General features: G+C 37.4%; 1 protein-coding gene across 6 annotated transcripts in view; it reads left to right on the forward strand.

Moving 5' to 3' along the window:
• Window positions 1-19,144, forward strand: part of CCDC141 (coiled-coil domain containing 141) — a 216,661-nt gene that overhangs the window by 104,278 nt on the left and 93,239 nt on the right. For all 6 annotated transcript variants that reach the window (XR_010341447.1, XM_064373291.1, XM_064373289.1 and 3 more), the window contains exon 8: window positions 8,806-9,000. Coding sequence is in view for 5 of the 6 variants with exons in the window: in XM_064373291.1 (XP_064229361.1) it covers window positions 8,806-9,000 (195 nt within the window). In the remaining variant the exon portion in view is untranslated. The remainder of the gene's footprint in view (window positions 1-8,805; window positions 9,001-19,144) is intronic.

Genomic DNA, 19,144 nt, shown 5'->3' on the forward strand with positions numbered 1-19,144 from the left:
TCCAGGAAAAATTGATCTGATTCTAGATCCCACTAGTTCTATCTCCTATTCATTTTATATCTCTCTTCATTCTTAATAACTCATTTTTCTGTCACCCTTCATTCCCCACCTCATCTCAACTCCTTTTTTGCCTAGGTAACTCCCACAACTTGTTTGAGGTCTCAGCTCAGACATCACTTCCTATAGGAAACACATTCATTCTCCAGACCCTGTTAGCTCCATTTCTCCATGATCCACAATCGTCCTCCACATCATCTTGCTAACACTGACCCCCATGCTTCAGTGCTTTGGCTCAGGCTGTCTCTCCTGCCTGGGACATGGGTCATTCTCCCCAGCCCACCTCTGTGCTCACCAGCTGAAATATCTGCACATATTTAAGACCCAGTAAGATGGCTTTTCAGATAGATACCCCAAAGCAAAAATTGACTTCACTTTCTGTTACACACTTGTTTTGTTTTCCATTTGAGCTTGTGTTCATAAAAGGTGCTGAATAATGCTTTTTAGATGGTTCCACATTCAGCATAGGAAAGCTATGAAATGCCCATCCCAGTATCATTTGCAGCTGGTTCACAGATTATTGAGTATGGAATGAGAGTCCTGTGTATATACTTAGTGGTGAACTGAAAACCAGAGTCTGCAAAAAGATGAGTTGTAGAAATTCTAGCTTTCAGTGGATTTTGTTAGAAGACAAGTGATTTCTTCCATACCATTAGAGGTATGGTTTTTTCCCTATAATAGAGTGCATAGATATTATAAATATAGTTACAAAAATTTTACAAGGAAGGTTAAAATAATCACATGGGCATATAGGCAATTTTGGGAAAGAAAAACCTGATCATATTTTTTTTTATCCTTAGCTTTTTTCTTTAAAGTGACACATAATTGTACATATTTATAGGGTACATAGTGATGTTTCAATACATATAAAATAAGTATGTATGTCAGATTGAGCTAATTATCAAATCTGTCATCTCAAAAATTTATCATTTCTCTGTATTGGGAACATTCAATATCCTTCTAGCTATTTGAAAATATATATTATAGTCATTCTACAGTGTTATAGCAATTCGAACTTATTCTTTATATCCAGCTGTAATTTTAGATCCTTTCCCTTTTAAATCAGTGGCCCCTTTGTTGAGACAATGATGTGAATGAAGAAAGTGGGAAGGAATACTTCAGTTTCATCTTTATGAATTAAGATTAATGGTATCCAACATTGCACAGGGCTGTTTAAACTCCTGATGGATTGGTGTAGCAGTCAATCATTCAAGGAGCCTAAGGGTGAGGATTTTATTTGTCATTGTATCTTCCACAGCCTAGCTCAATACTTATTGACTAAATAAAGTAATTTGTAAAGCTAAAGTTAAATTTTAAATTTAGAAGACATTACTACAATAATGTAATTTTCAGAGTCAAGTTAGTTGAAAGTTTTAAGGTTTAAACTACTATTTTTATATAATCTATCTTCTAATTATTAGTATAACTATGTATCAATTATTCTAAGTCAAATGTTACCTATTCATTAAACACCTTAGAATATTCTGGATCAGTGGTTCCAAAATTTTTCTGGTTATGAGTATCATTTCCTTGTTCCTGATTGCAAATAAAATGCTTCAGATTTTTTTTTTTAATCCATATTTTTTCACCCTACCAATATAAATTACGATTCAGTGGATAGGGGATGGGCCTGGAAATACGTGTTTTTAAAACTTCCCCGGGATATATTAACAGTCAATGAGATTTAAGAGCCTTTTTAAAAGTCTATATTTGAGGTTCATTGTGGATAAAACATAAATAGACCCTCCCTTCTATTAAGTTAGCCTATTTCATTTAGGGAAATCACCACAAAAGGTAAACATCACAACCTAATAATTTCCCCTGTAGCTGAATTATAAGTATTGAGATCCTGAAAATATCTCCAATAGATTGTCTAGAACATGAAAAAGTAAGTCCCCTGAGGACATTAATATAAACTGGGACCACCTGGTCAGCCCATGGCACAATCTGATTGTAGGCAAATTGTGTTAGATGAAAGTATTTTGGCCAGCTAGACTTTTATTAAATTTAATTAAAAATGGAAACAGCAATCAGGCTCTGTTCCTTACTTAATCAACTAGAAGAAAATGTGATTAATAGGAACAAGAAATCTAAGAAAAACAGGGACAAGACACTAAAGAAAAGGTTCTTGGAATACAAAATCTTAGGAATATTTTCCCCAGAATTCTTGTGTAATTAAATTTTCATCTATATTGAACTAAGGAAGAAAGAATAAACACATTTGTGCTCTAATCACTATTTTAAAGATTTGTTTATGAGCATACTTTGTGGTGATTTTATTTTATTGTCAAATTTTATTTTGCCACATAGCCATTTACTTCAGTATTTATTAGCAACAAGCACCCTGCTTCATGCTGCTGAAGTGCTGCTGAGTGAGTCCACTCGATGGCCAAACACTGAAAATAAGGGAAACAAGAGATTTCCAAGCCATGGGCCATTTTCCTGAAACTTTTAAAATATCTGAATGGACTAAGAGTGATTAAAAAAAAGCAGCAACTAATACTGAGAAATTAATTTGGTGATATCTGTCATTTCTATTATAGACTTGCAATTCCAATGCTGGTAAGGTTAATTTATGGCTCAAACAGCTGGTGTCCCACATTTTGGGAGGGCATGAAATCCAGGAACTTGATGCAGAGCTAATTTGTCACTGAATTAACAGATGAGTCACTGGAGAAACAGAAATGTACCAACTGGTGGTGACTGTCATTGCACTGCAGTGAAAGTAAGGCTCAAAAAGCAAAATCTTCTGCCTGAAGCTACTTAACAAGTTTGGAATAAAAAGTATGCCTCTAGCTGGAGTTCTTTGCTCTTACAAGCCCTCCCTGGTTCAGTCGCAATGATTTTCTACCATATGTCTGGCAGGTGAAACAACACACTTCTTTCATCTCTAGGTGAAATGCAAAATCACAGTTCTTCCTGTTTGCAGTCTGTGACTTTGCTGGACTGCATCATAATGAGGGCAAAGTTCAAATGGCCAGTAGATACTGAACTCAGCAGCATGGGTGACTGAGGCAAGACACTTCTCTCCAGAATGACCCTGGCATTTGTATAGGTCAGCATAGAAATGACCCTGAAGGGAGCATGAGAAGAAGAAACTGCCGCCCAGTTTGTAATCCAACTTGACATACAAAGTTTCAACTTTTAAAAGGGCTCGGTGCCACTCTTGAAGAGGCATTATGGTTTTGAAAAGCATAAACATTTCTGTAAAAAAGAAAAATCTGCTGAAAGCAGACTTTCAAATATTTTATGATTAAAAATGCCAGGTTTGTTTTTACCATCTGATAATGCAATCATGTAAAATTCTGTAATTTTGTGTCAATGCGTTAATTCTCCTTGTGCTGAACCAAATGGAACTGTAGACTTAGGGATTAAACAAGAAATAGGCTATATCTAATGAGATGGTCTAGGAATCAGCCATACGTGGAAACTATACATGAACTCAACACATGCTTCTGTCAGATCTAACTTTGGCCAGTAATCTCCAAAGTTGATATTTTTTAGTAGTTTTCAAATATATTCCCTATTGGCATTTAAAATTTATATTCTGAAGTCAAGCTTACAATGAAAACTTACCACCTGATGATGAATGGTTAAAATCCCTTCATATACAGGGAAGTTTTTGTGTGAGCAAAAGCTTACTAAACATACTGTGGTTATTATTATTTTTTCTTTTCAGTTGGAGCAGCTAACATTCTTACTTTTTCGATCTGCTTGCTGGATAATTGTTATGCCAATTCATAACTTCATTTAAAGAGCTAAGCTGGGACTAACAGTGGGAGGGAAGGAAAGAAGATATCTTTTTCGCTTTCTTGTCTATCAGCACTAATCCTCTTAAAAGTACCCTTTCAATCAAGTGATCCTAGAGAAGCTCAATTTCCTCAGCAAATGGAATACTGAAAGGTACAGTTGAAAAGGTTCCTACTGTGAGTGAAAAATGAAAATAAAGGAGTGACCTATGGAGACACCACAAGCCTGGGAACACACAGGGCCTCACGTCTGTATCGTGTCAGAGATATGCACGTATCTCTGTCAAATTGAAAAGCCAAGGAAATGGAAGGCTTTGTCTTTCTGCTGGTGGGGACAAGTGCTGGAGATATTTTATTGCAAAGTGACTGAGACCCTGCTAGAGGTTTAACACTTAGCAGGCAGGCAGCAAGAGCTTAGCGAAAACAGAATGAGATTTTCTCCACTGGGCTCCTCTAGCCTTGACAAGGGTGACAACTATATTTTTTAAATAGTGTGATGGATTCAGATGGCTCTGGAAAGTTTTATCTTAAAAATAAAATAGTGGGAAGCATCCCTTGTGAAAAATGGCTGGGGAAATAAATACATTACCAGAATGGTATAGAAATGCTTCAGAAACTGCCTGTAGATTGTCCAAAGAAAACAGAACCAATTTTTCTGAGAAGATTGAATAGAAATATTGAACGGACCCAGTTTCATTTAATACCCACAGAGTTCATGTGAAAATGTAATTAAGGAGACTGGGGATGGAGAACAAAAAACGATAAGAGGCACAAATAGTCCTTTACAGCTTCTTTAGAAGGTCACAGTCCACTTTTTATGGCATGATGAGAAGCATAAGGTTAAAGCGGGTTTTCAAAGACTTGGCTCTACCCCGATAGTCTCTCTTTAATGTTGTTTGCAAAATTCATACTGAAGGCAGATTTATGAACATTGTTAGAGAACAGGTATTTCTTTTCTTATTCATAGAGAAGAAGTTTGTTATTTTGGTCCAGTTGCTAAGCAAAATTAAGTCTGAGTTCGGGCTGTAAATTTTAAACTGAATCTATATTAGCTTTGTGTTTATTCAGAAATAGCAAGACTTCAGGTTTCAAATCTGAGAATTTCAGGGTCATATACAGTTTTTATCACCTCCAAGGTCTTGTCCAGGCCATATGGAAGTTTTACCTAGGAAATTCCAAAATAACATGGTTAATCATTCTTTGATGAGAAAACCAGTATATCAAGACTGAGAAGAGCTGCGGCTGGAATACTGGTTGAGATAGTAGATTGTAGGGTCAAACTACCCGAGTCTGAAATTTGGCTCTTTCTCTTACTAATGTTGACACCTTGGGCAAGTTGGTAATCTCTCTAAGCCCTAGTTACTCCATTTGCAAAATGAAGATAATACCAGTGCCTACTTCAAAGCGATATGGTAAAGATTAAATGAGATAATGCATGTAAAGCATTTAGCACACCACTAACATATAGAAAAAAATCAACCCTTACTATCTTGCAGACGGTTAAGACAACATCCTAGAGCTTAGTGTTGCTAGACTGAGCACACAATGGCTATATTTCATTTCTTCATATCCTAACTGCTGCGTTTTCCTTGTCCCCACCCCGTTTTTCTAGCCCCCCACCCCCACCCCCCGAGCTTCTCCATATTTGTTAAGTGGACTCTACCTAATCAGCACAGAAGGTTCTGGTCAATGCCAAATCTTTTTTTTTCTTTTTTTTTTTTTTTGAGACGGAGTTTCGTTCTTATTACCCAGGCTGGAGTGCAATGGCGCGATCTCGGCTCACCGCAACCTCCGCCTCCTGGGTTCAGGCAATTCTCCTGCCTCAGCCTCCTGAGTAGCTGGGATTACAGGCACGCGCCACCATGCCCAGCTAATTTTTTGTATTTTTAGTAGAGACGGGGTTTCACCATGTTGACTAGGATGGTCTCTATCTCTTGACCTCGTGATCCACCCGCCTCGGCCTCCCAAAGTGCTGGGATTACAGGCGTGAGCTACCGCGCCCGGCCTCTTTTTTAAAAATTACCTGCTTCATTCCACATCTTTACACATTAAGTATTTCTCCACCTAAGTTTGAGTATTAATGCCTCACAGATCTTAACAGACATAAGAAAGAATGGTACAAAGAGAGGACATGAACTAAAGAGCTGGAGAACAGGAACAAAACAAAGAAACAGAAAGACTTGTAAGAGCTGATGAACCCAGCTGGTGATTCAGCTGCTCTTAGCCACAGAACCTTTGTTTCCAACATTGTTCCAACTGCAGCACTGGTCCCCTGAGATGACTAGCAAACAGTTTATTCATCAAGAAAGTTTGTCCAAAATATTCCATACCACACTTTCCTCTAGGAGAGTCTCAATGCACATTAACAAATTAAAGATTCTGAGAAGTACTGCAGTAAAAAAACAAACACAGACAAACAAAAAACCCTGTTTTACTTAATCTCCTAAGACTGATCAATACTTAACACTAATCAATAACATTTGAGGAAACATTTCACTACCATTATTTTACAACTGGGTAACAGGAGGATACCCATAAATAAAGAACAAATTTTGGAGAGCTAATGAACCAACACTGATGAGCAGAAAAGTGGGACTAACATTTAGTGAGTGCCTATTATGTGTGCCAGATATTGTACTATTTTAAAAATATTTGCTCATTCCCAGTAGGTTAAAGTAATGGCTTTTAAGTGGTAGGGATATTTAGAGTGCTTTATGAAAGAATGTCTTGGCACATATTAAGTTTTCCTTAAGTGGGGACGCAATAGCTCTTTAAAAATTGAAAAACCTTGAGAATTCATGTAGCCCATATCCATGCCTAAGAGTGTTGCTTTTGCATGCACTGAGAAATTTGCAGATTTTGGAGCCTCTCTATCCTCAGTTCCCTGGAAGGTAGCATGAGACGAAGACCTGTGAACTAGTCCTGGTACCGCCGCTTACTGGATATGTAACCTCAAGTAGCATACTCTTCTGAACCTACGTCAATACTAGAAAAAATATCTAATTTAATATCTAATAATACCTAATTTAAGGATTTTTCAGGATTTTAGTTACAAGCCACAATTTTATGTAACTGATATTTCAAAGAATTCCAATTTCTTACTCTACGTTTTATACTCTTGTATTCATTGATCAAAATATTTTTCTCTTGCACAAGTACTGTAACAGCTTCTATGGATACCACAAAATGATATGTACAATTTCTATATTAACACCTGCTAGTTATTATTGTATTGAGTGTGTGTGTGTGTGTGTGTGTGTGTGTAGTTCAGTGACATGATCACACTTCACTGCAGCCTTGACTTCCTGGTCTCAAGTGATCCTCCCACCTCAGCCCCGCCAAGTAGCTAGAACTACAAGCATGTGCCACTATGCCCAGCTAAATTTTTGTGTTTTTTATAGAGACGAAGTTTTTCCATGTTGCTCAGGCTGGTCTCCAACTCCTGGGCTCAAGCGATCTGCCTGGCTTAGCCTCCCAAAGTGCTGGGATTACAGGCGTGAGCCACCGCGCAGGCCATTTTATTCTTTCTTTATATTCTCCAAGGCATCTGTCTTAACATAGTGCTGGGTACGTAATACTTAGCATACTTTGTGAATGAATGAATGAATTGAACGCAAACAATAATGGCAAATTGCACTAAAATTGTACTTATTTTATATAATGTAATATAACAAATGTAACTTAATAATAGGACACTTCGTACTGGTAGAACAAGGCAGGATGGAGTCAGACTAAGATTTCTGAAACCTTGTGCTAAATTTTCCATGTTTAACAAGTAGCCTATGCCTATCACTCAGCCTTAGCTTATATGGATACCAGAAACTTCACTAACAAGATGGCCATGCTAGTGATAATCTTTGTTTTATGACAGTCAGTCTGACTTCAGGACTTTTGCAAGAAACTTGAATTTCCCTTCAAATAAATTGAATGTAAATGTGTTTGATTTACTCCAACTCGTATTTTAATTCTCTATTGTTTTTCCATCCTCATGCAACAAAAAGTAAAAAGCTACCTCTTTTCATTTTCTGAAAGTGAAGACTTGAAAGGTGAAACTGATATCATGGAGGAAATACAGAACAATAACAGTTATTCATTTTATGGAGAGTAACAGAACTTCATTTTATTAGGTTGGTGCAAAGGTAATTACTTTGAAAGGCAAAAAAGACCCCAATACCTTTCTACCAACCTAACAGCGCTACGTTTAGGCAGACACAAAAACAACAGCCATAAGACGTGATTTCTCTTCATTTCTTGCGCACATTTACCCACATTGACAGTGAGACAGAATGGTGGGAAAGATGTGTGTTTATACTTAAATGAATAGAAATAGGACAAAAAGAGTTTGAGATTTAAAACTGTTGTTCACTGTACCGGGAGTATATTTTTAGGTGGAGTTAACAGAAATGGAAGTGACCTGTATTCAGGTCAGCTGGGAGCTCTGCCAGTCATTCATCCCAACTTCCTGCCTCTTTCTACTCTCCCTTTTTATCCTCTTTCTGTGTCTTTTCCCATTACATCTACATGGTACTCAGACCTGTTGTGATGCATTTACCACTACAGTATTTACTACACTTACATGATTTGAAAATCAAATGGCAGATTTTCGATATACTCAACACATTTAAATGTTCTCTGAATCTTAGAAATTATAAAAAGGGATGTCTTTGTTGCTTTGAGCTGCTATAACAAAGTAATATAGACTGAATGGCTTATAAACAAGAGATATTTATGTCTCATTGACCTGGGTGTGGGAAGTTTGAGCTCAGCGTGCCAGCATGGTCGGGTTGTGGTGAAAGCCCTCTTCTGGGTTGCAGACTCCTAACCTACGCATCCTCACATGGTAGAAGGGGCAAGACAGTCCTCTCAGGCCTTTTTTATAAGGTCACTAATCATCTCCCAAAGTCCTATTTCCTAATATCATCCTTGGGGATTAGATTTCAACAGAGGAATTTGGGGGAGGGGAGATGTGTAAAATAAACTTAAGAATGATCTCTTGCAGGAATGGAATTATGCTGTCGAGAAGCTAAAGAGTGAGGCACTGGGAATTCTGCTGTCAAAGGACTACGTGGAGAAAGAACACCTCCAGCTCTCTCACCAGAAACTGAGTCAGCTTCAAGAAGAATTTGGTCAACTCATGGTGGAAAGGAATACCTGGTTAAAGGAGGCAAATGAATTTTTTAACAGTGCTAACAAGGTCAGTGTGAGGTCAAGTTGATAATTTTTGGTAATCAGGCAAACCAGTAAAAGACTCATTACTTCAGCCAGCTGGAGCACATCACAGTAGTCAAAACTCCATGTTGAATTTCAAAATCGATAGCAAAGAAGAACTTTTAACATATATTCCTGTTATGGCCATTATTTGGCTCTCAAAACTAAAAGACTGTTTTCACATGTAAAGGGTGACTTTAAAAACAACAAACCTCATGAGGGTTTTTTTGGGGGGGAGGGTTGTTTTGTTTGGTTGGTTGGATGGTTTTTGTTGTTGTTGTTGTTGTTTTGAGAAAGGATCTGGCCCTGTCGCCCTGGCTGGAGTGTAGTGGTGTGATCATAGCTTACTGTAGCCTCCACCTCCCAGACTCAATTGATTCTCCCACCTCAGCCTCCCAAGTAGCTGGTATCATAGGTACATTCCACCATGCATAACTAATTTTTTCAGGTTTTTTTTTTTTTTTTTTTTTTGGAGAGACAGGGTCTGAAACTCCCGGGCTCAAGGGGTCCTCCTGCCTCAGCCTTCCAAAGTGCTGAAATTATAGGCATGAGCCACCATGCCTAGCCTCATGAGGGTTTTATCTTACAGCTGCCATTGGTCTATTTGGGGGGGGGGGACACTTGTGCTCACATTGTAGTGTTTCTCATGGAAGAAGACAATTATCATAAATATATCAAGGTTTAAAAATATCTTACAATTTTTACCAAAGGGACTCTGTTGTTTTTTTTTAATCCTCTTTTCTTTACCAGGTAAAAATACATGAATATTGCAAGCCTTTTGCACACAAGCCATAAGTCTAGAAACAGTGCCTTAGCCTGATTGCTCTGCCGTGGTCTTGCCTTTTTAAGTCAGCCAAAGTGAAATCTGCCTTTGGACCATCTCCAGGTCTTCTTGAGTTGGAGAAGTGCTGTTTCTCCTCTCTGATTCATTGAACATTGATTGCAGCAGGTGGTTCCTGCTAAGTAGCAATGTTCACCTGTTCACATCACTTGAAAACAGCTCAGTATAGGCTAGTGATCTAATCTGAAAACCTTTTCTACCTTTTCCAATGTAACATACCCCTTCAAATGGTGTTATTGGAATTGTTTCATACTTTAAATTTCACTGTTGTTTTCAAAGCAGACAATGTGACAGGAAACAAATGAGGAAACCCTGGAAGCTGGGTACATTGTGATCTAAAATCCCAACGTCAACACCCTGAATACAGTGTCCTGGTGTGTATCACAATAGCGACTTTTTGAACTTTTTTACTAATAAGAAAGTTTTTGAAAAAAATAAATAGTAAAATTTCAGAACAGAGGTGCTAAGTTGTGGTAAAATGTTAAAGAAAGATTTATTGTCAAATTATTTGTCATTTGGAATTTCTTTAAGAGAGGAAACAGATATACCATATTACTGGAGCTATTGAACTAATTAGATGTTAGGTACTAGTTAAGTTTCTCCTCAGTAATTTTGTTTTTGAATAAGACACTTTTAAATTTACACTGCATATTCATTCTTCAAAATGAGTGGCTCATCTACAAGTCAGTTAATACTGCTTCTAAGGAAAAGAGTTATCAAACATATTGCTATAACGATGCTTCCAGTACAAACCCTATAGTTTATAGCCTGGCAAAATGTAATTTATTTCATTCTCATCTTCTTACTGTTGCTTTCTCTGCTGTCATTATTTTGTACTCTGCTGGGATATTTTCCCGGTTTTAACAGAGAAGGAGTATCTCTTGCAAAAGGTTTTTTTTTTTTTTTAAGGAGAAGAAGAGAGTGGTTACTTTCTCAAATTCATACAGTAATTCAGGACAGACTGGAGAAGAGAATTCATGTTTCTTGACCACAAAAACATTTGATTTCTAGATTCCCTGTTATCTCATTTGAAAGCCTTGGCATGCTAGCTATACAAATCATAATAAGCTCCACTGGGATTATCCATATTACAGCATGTTCTGTAGCCAAGTGACACTCAGAATAGTGTTAGAATCCTCTCCCCTTTCAAAGAATCAAGGAAATAATTTCTGACTCCAAATCTAAGAACTCAGTGTGAAAGATGATAGACATTTCTACCCTTAGCAAAAATAAAAGCTGGAGTTTGGAAAGTAGATTTTTAATCATGACTCTTGAGATGAATTCTTTACTATATTATTAGGTAGAAATAAATGATGAAATTATATAGTATAAATCCACTTAAAAAAGAAAACTCTTCTCGTGGCTTATAAATGGTATTTTTCTTTTTTACTGATATTGTAAAACCTCCAAATTTTACAAAAATCTGACCACTTTACCCAATTTTTAACGTGACACTCATAACCCTGGTTTAAATAAAGCACTGAATTTTTACAATTAATATAATAATTTCAAAATCCCTCAAAATTCTTTTTCTAGAATAAAATTCTGTTTACACTACTGAAAAGGTATTTTCAGTTTATAAAATCAATTATCACCCAAACACTGAATTTTCTTCTTGAAAATTCACTTTGTTGTGCCTTGAGTACACTGGGGTTCCCTAACTGTGAACATTCCTGTTCTTAGATGAAGTCATGCTCTCAAGAACTGTGAGGGCCTTGAGGTTTTACCCTACTTTCAAGCTAACATGTTAACTCATCACAGTGCCATGGATGATTACAGAAGACTCCTGACTTCTGGGTCAGAGGCGATTTATTACAGCAAAGCAGTAGCCAGAGTGTCAGTATGCCACATCAATTCTCCCAGCCCCAATTCTCCCTGGGTGGTGCAGATGGGCTCAGATGGATGTATGCACCTGTAGCAGATGGGGTTCAGGAAAGGAACCCTAAACTTGGGGAATCCGCAGTTTTACAGCAAATAGGAAGCTAGTTTGCTCTTTGTTTTGGAGGGCAACATCACTTCAACCCTGAAGGTTGCTAGTTGTAGACTCAACACTGAAAAGTGGCCCGGATGTAGAGGGGTCAGAGTCTTGTATTCTTGACCTACCAGTGGGAACACCAGAGATCCATGAAGAACTTTCTCTCCCAACACATGCAGATATGGATGTTAGCACTGCAGGAATAAAAGTTGAAATTAGCACTTTACAAAAAGGTACTTTGCTTGAAACTCAGTTTCATTCTGGATAAGAGGAATTATTTTTCAGCAAACAACCTCTTGTTCCAAATTTGTTGAAGCTAGGTCAATATACTTTTTCAATTTCTGTGTCAAATACTAGTGTAACAAATTTGTTAGTATCGTGGGCAATATATAAATAAGTGAGTAGGATAGCTTGAATATCAGCTCGGTAAAAAGTGAAATATATGATTTTTTAAGTATACTTTTTACTTTTTTGAATTTTGTTAAAATAAAAAGAATATCCCATTTTATCTGCAGGATAGACTGTTAGTAATTTTCTCATATCATATATATTTCTTTCTTCATCCAGGTTTTTATCATCTTTCTGGTTAAAATCATTGAAGAGGCTCTCTCCCCCCTTTCTTTTCATTTTCTTTCTTTTTTGCGGGGGAGTGGAGACAGGGTTTCACTGTCATCGAGGCTGAAGTGCAGTGACATGATCACAGCTCACTGCAGCCTTGACCTCCCAGGCTCACATAATCCTCCCACCTCAGCCTCCCAGGCAGCTTGGATGCCACCACACCAAGCTAATTTTTTGTATTTTTTTGTAAAGATGGGATTTTGCCATGTTGCCCAGGCTTGTCTTGACCTCCTAGGCTCAAGGGATCCAGTCCACCCTCCTCAGCCTCCCAAAGTGCTGGGATTATAGGTGTGAGCCACCACGTCCAACCTCCTTTCATTTTCATTCATTCCTCTCTAAAAATATTAGGTAGGGATATTATTAGTTACTAGAAATATGTCACAGTAATTTATTATTTAAAGATGAATTCATGAGAATAATTACCCTTCTTCTCTTTACATATTTACTTATTTAGTATATATTTATTGAGCCACTACTATGTGTCAGGCATTGTTCTAAATGCTGGGGATATAGCAGAGATCAAAACATACAAAAAATCCATAAGCCAATATATTTTCCACTTTGTGAGATTCAGTAAAATATAATTATCACTTAACTGCCCACGTTGACAACAGCTCCCTCACTGCCTTTGTCCAATGGCTCCAGGAGTGCAATGGATTACCTTTAATTCTGCTAGGGTTTGATGATTACCCCAGGTTCAGGAATATTTCTCACGGAGGTAATGTCTGGCAGCCTGTGGCTTGAGATATGCATGTTTGGACCCGGAGTGAGCAGCAGGTGGCGATGTTGAGATGGCATTGCTGTAAACCGACCGCTCGATTCAAGTGAAGAGTGAGCCGTATAACTCAAGAATCTGATATACTTCCTGTTCTTCTTAGAATTTCCTATGTATTTGGTGAATGAAGCTATTTGTTAAATCACTTAGCAGAATATACAAGTAAGTGTCAATTGTCGACAATGACTAATAGCTGATTGGAGAAGAGTTGCTCTAATTATCAGATGTTGCTAAGACTTATGAGAACATGGCATGAAATATGAATATAGCACCTATTAGAATAATTCATCTTGATCCTCCAAAATATTCATCCTTCGGGATTGTAGATTATCTTATTTATTATACTTCTACTGTGTTCACAGAAAACGAGCTATGGTTGATATTTATTGATCACCCCAAATGTATTCATCATTGTTAAGGGAATGTAGTTTGAAGCAGAGAGAAATATACAATGTTTCAAAAACAGAAAGGCGTGAGCCTATATTTATAGGACAGCTGCAACTGAACCCAAAGCTGTAAAACATGACTGACTGCTCATGATGTATCACGTCCTATCCTTTCCATTCCCAGGCACATGATTTCACTGAAGAAAGCAAGCAGAGGAAACTGAGGCCAAATCCATTTTACAAACATGGTCTGATTTTTGAGTGGTCAGCCTGAAAGCAAAGATAAAGCAAAAATTGGGGTGGCCAAAGAAACACATAAAAAGTAGTTTGAAATGTAATAATTGTTATAGCTTACATTGTTTCTGCCATAGCTGTTGAAACTTTAATGTCTTTTAAGAAGATGATGTTGCTTTTGCAAGATATTTACAGTGATGCACAGTAATGCTTATAGCAGCATCATTGTTTAAGATGAAAACATTTAAGGATGGAATTTGGTACACTTTTTTTCATTTATATATACACGTGATATATACGTAATCTTACCATTTTCAAAATAAACACATTTGAGGCCCAGTTGAGGAAAACAATTAATTTAAAATGGTCCAGTTGCTATATAGATTGAAATTTTTAAAAACCTGCCCAAGTAGAGTACCTGAAAAATATTATCCAGAAGGAATTTATTGAAGTGATATAAATGAATTCAAGAAATTAGGCTAAATGTTATTTAGCTATCAAGGAAAATGTAATTACTTTCAGTTTTATATTTCCTCAGCAGGCTGTCTTAATTTCCTCTTTTTCAGAACAACTCCCCTTTCACTTAGAAACAACTAAAGCCACCTGTGTTCCCTCCCTCTCTTCTTCCATATTTGCATTCAGCTAATATATTGTATTCCTGTTCTTCCCATGCATCAGATGGGTACTTGAGCGAATGCAATGGAAGTTATAATCCCTGCTTTCCAGACCTTCTCAGTCAAGTTTAGATGAGAGGCAAGGGAACAGAAGGGCACTGGGCTGTGGGAAAGCTGTAATGGAGTAAGCCCAAAGCATTAGGGTACACAGAGCAGAGACCCTTAATCTGGTGTAGGGAAAAAAGAGTCAAGGAAGGCTCCCCAGAGGAGGTGACAGCTGAGATAAGTTTGAAAGGATGGGGCAAGAAGCATTGAGGAAGGGCTGGATGGTACAAAGTCATGCCATGTTTGGGGAACCTAAGATAATCCAATTTGCCAGGAGTGTAGGGTGTACGCCTAAAGTGATGAGAGACAAAGGTTGTAGAAGCAGGTGGGGATATCAGGAAGGGTTCTGAATAGCATGCTAAGGAGTTTCTATTTTATACTGAACATGTCTTTAAATATGCAGAGATATTTAAGATTGAAAAAGTCATGATGATGCAAACCTCACCACAAGAAGCAGATGATGTCTTAATTTATCCTCTTCCTGTACTCCCTCGGAGAGAATGATGACTGTAGGCTTTAGAAACCTTTGATTTTAGAGCTCAGAGTTCAGGCTATTTAAACCACAGCAAGTATTGGATAAATATGGCTACATTATTAGCATACAATTATTAAAATAGATATATTATAGAAAATAATATAGAAAAAGGAACACCTTTAACATCTTAAATGTCTCATGAGAGCCCACAACTCAGTTCATGCCTAATAGTCTGATAATCAACATGTTCAATTTTATTGTCGTCACTCATGAATACCTTTCACATTTAAGCTATCAATGAATTTCTAAGTTAAGAGTGTATTAATTGGTTTCTCTTCTACGTGCAATATCAGATTGTTGCATCTCTCTGTCGGCAGTAAACACATTCTGTCTAGTATTACAGTTATTTCTGTGTACATTTCTTTTACTAAATTAAAATTTCTTGAGGGTAAGAAGCATGTCCTTTTCACTTTGTGTTCACACACCTAGAGCAGTGACTTCTAGTTAGTGGGTATTCAATAATTATTTGAATGACTGAGAGCAGTGAAATATTATAAACTGTAGATTTTCAAGGCCAACTACATGAAATTGTTCATAGGAGATTATATTGATCCAAGGTACTTGGGACTTAACCATTTTGAAAGATGATAACTTAATTACTTTAATATACAAGGAACACAAATTTAAAGCTTCACCTCTGCATCATATCTGAGAAGGCAGGTAGTGCTGTGCAAAGGGCTTGTCTTCTACACATGGTGCCTCCTCTGAGACAGCATTAATTGCTTATGTTGTATCATTTCCATAATATTTCTCTGTGCTCCTTAGAGATTATGTCTTGTTTTGTTTTGTTTTGTTTTGTTTTTTTGAGATGGAGTCTTGCTCTGTCACTAGGCTGGAGTGCAGTGATACAATCTCAGCTCACTGCAACCTCTGCCTCCTGGGTTCAAGCAATTCTTCTGCCTCAGCTTCCCGAGTAACTGGGACCACAGGCGCGTGCCATCACGCCCTGCTAATTTTTTTGTATTTTTAGCAGAGACGGGGTTTCACCATATTGGCCAGGATGGTCTCGATCTCTTGACCTCATGATCCACCCACCTCGGCCTCCCAAGAGAGAGATTATGTCTTAATCTTCTTTGTGATGTCACATATGTTCAAAAAACTTGTGTTAGATGAATGAATAAATGGCCATGTGACAAACCAATTTACATTTTGAGCTTGAGTTTTCTCTTTTCTAAAATCAGTCTAGTAATCCTTATCTACTTCAGAGAGTATCGGTCAATAATAAAAGTTCTTATAATTGGTGATAAATTATACACAATCTTTTTGGGATAGAGTTGGAGTGTGAAATAAATGGAATTGTAGGGTATTGAGTGAAAATTAGAAATGTTTGATAGCATGACACTTTGCCAAAATAACAGTAGATTTTAGAGCCAGAATGCCTGAGTATGAATCTGATCTCAGACATTTATTAGCTCTATGACCTTGGGCAGTCACTTAACTTCCCTGTGCATCTGGCTTTTTTAACCTGTAAAATAGAAGTACTATTGGTACCTTACAGGGTCATTGTGCTAAGTAAGTTAATACATGGCTAGAGCACAGAACTGCTAAGCATTCACTAAGTGCTAGCCATTATTTTGTCTTTATATATGAATTTAATACTGCACTAGCCACTCTAATGTGATTTAATGCTTTTGTTCATTTTCATATTCCCAGCACATAGCTGAATACACAGTCCATAGATTTCAGTGTTTTCTTGAATAAGTGAAAAAATAAATGCTTTACACATTATAAACGGACATTTTCTGTATTGATATTCCCAAGATCACCTTAAAGTCATTTAGGTCAACTTAGAGAAAAGAAACCAGAAATTATAAATAGTGACTAGCTGTCTAAAGTGCTATTGAATGGGTCTAGTTGTATTTCTTGCCTCAGAACAAGAGATGGTCAATGCATAAACTTCCTCCACTTCTTGTTGATAAAAAATGCTTCAGATACATACCACTTTCAATCCCAAACTCCTTTTATTCCAGTGTTTTCTCAGCTTTTCAGATTAGGAGACAAAAGCCTTCCATAGGTGCTGATGGCATTTAATACCTCTCATTAATACCATGAATTCACCCTGGAACAAAAAGGGAGCTCTGGGGTCCAGCAGCAACTGCCCTCAACAGGCAAGCAATAAGCTGGAGCAGCAGTAGGGGACAGGAAATATTGGGAGCTTAAAAATCATATCACCCTTATACTGTGGTGTTCATGGCATTTGAAAGCTTGGGCAGATTTGGGCAGGACATGAATTAGGAATCAGTTCCCCAGAGTGGGAACCAACAGAAGTTATCTCAGGTGATGTACAGGAAAGGAAATGGAAGTTTTTGGTCTTTGTAATGAAACCCAAGGGAAATCTGAATCGCTCCAGGTAATGGAATCCAGTGCTCTAATTAGAAGCACTAATTAAACTCAGCTCAGCACTGAGCTGAGATTTGTGTTTTTGGTAGTTATAAGCATTCCTACAAAATTCTCTCCAGCCCCTAGACTCGTGGAAGGAAATATTTTAGGTTTTGCTGTTTTCTTTCTGTTGTTGTTCCTGTTTAATTGTCTCTCTTCAAATTGATTAGTCAAGAAGCAAACAATATTACTTATTAAACACCTTTTGTGAAACAGCATGATAGAATTATGCTAGATGACTCATGGCTCTTGTTTGAATTCATCTTGTAGATATTTTTAAAAGAATGAAACGTGCCATGTCCTGGTACTATCTCTATTTGATTTGGTATAGACTGCCTTGGGTCCTGTACTAAACAAGTGAAAAAGGAAAAGTCTTTATTAGTTTCATAAAGAACAAACACCAAGCAAGTCCTTAGTCTTTACCAAAACAAGGCCAAAAAGAGCTGATTCATTTTCTTATCTGCCTAGAAACTGAATAGTACATGTAAAAAGGTCAACAAGAGCTAGGAACCAGAGGGATAAAATATCTTTGTCCTGGGCCGGGTGCGGTGGCTCACGCCTGTAATCCCAGCACTTTGGGAGGCCAAGGCGGGTGGATCACGAGGTCAAGAGATCGAAACCATCCTGGTCAACATGCTGAAACCCCGTCTCTACTAAAAATACAAAAAATTAGCTGGGCATGGTGGCGCGTGCCTGTAATCCCAGCTACTCAGGAGGCTGAGGCAGGAGAATTGCCTTGAACCCAGGAGGCGGAGGTTGCGGTGAGCCGAGATCGCGCCATTGCACTCCAGCCTGGGTAACAAGAGCGAAACTCCGTCTCAAAAAAAAAAAAAAAAAAAAAAAATCTTTGTCCTGTATCGTTTTTTCCCAATCCAGTCATAGTAGCTTTATTTGACTTGCACATATAAAGTTTGAAGAAAGAGGGATATGTGAAGGAAAAAAGACTAACGGGAAAACACTGCTTCCAAAGGAGTTTATATGGGGGCCACAGTGTTCTTATTGCCAGAAATAATATGTTCTGCACTGTGTGTACAGCAGAGGGAGTCTTTCCAGGTTGGATCCCGTATATCAGCTTCTTTATGGATACAGTAAATAGAAAAGCACTCAGTTCTATTTTGAGGGTAGATTAAGTGAAAGCAATGATACTTAGATCATTTCTGGAGCTAGCACATAGTTCTCATCAAATTCTGCATAAGAATAAGAGAAATGAGTTTGTGTATAATTCAGACAATCACAGACAGTATAGTCTTCTTGAAAGTAGCTTTCTGTTAAAGTCCAGAAATTTAACTCTTATTTCTGTGTCTACAGATTATTCCTATTAGAGTTTGGTTAAAATTGAGGTCCGCATCCAGCCCATCTTACCAATATTCTACAAATGTATTTGGTGAGCTAATGAAGGAATAAAATCACTTACCTCCTTTCTACTGCTCTAGTTCTATTAAGTGTAATACATAGAACAATGTATAGTAAATACTTTCTTTACACAATTGAGAAAAAGCTCTGGAAGATAACTTGGCTATTTTGATTCTCAGTTCTGGGTTTTCTTTGTCCTTCATATATCATTCCCTCTTTCTAGTGAATGCTTAGTCTTTCAATTTATTTCTATTTTATTAGGAAGTAATACTTTCATTATAACATTCAGGAAGGGGTGGAGTGATTATCATACAT

The sequence above is a fragment of the Aotus nancymaae genome, unplaced genomic scaffold (genome assembly GCF_030222135.1).
Source record: "Aotus nancymaae isolate 86718 unplaced genomic scaffold, 86718_ANA_hifiasm-v0.15.2.pri h1tg000008l, whole genome shotgun sequence".
In the NCBI taxonomy this organism is placed as follows: Eukaryota; Metazoa; Chordata; class Mammalia; order Primates; family Aotidae; genus Aotus; species Aotus nancymaae.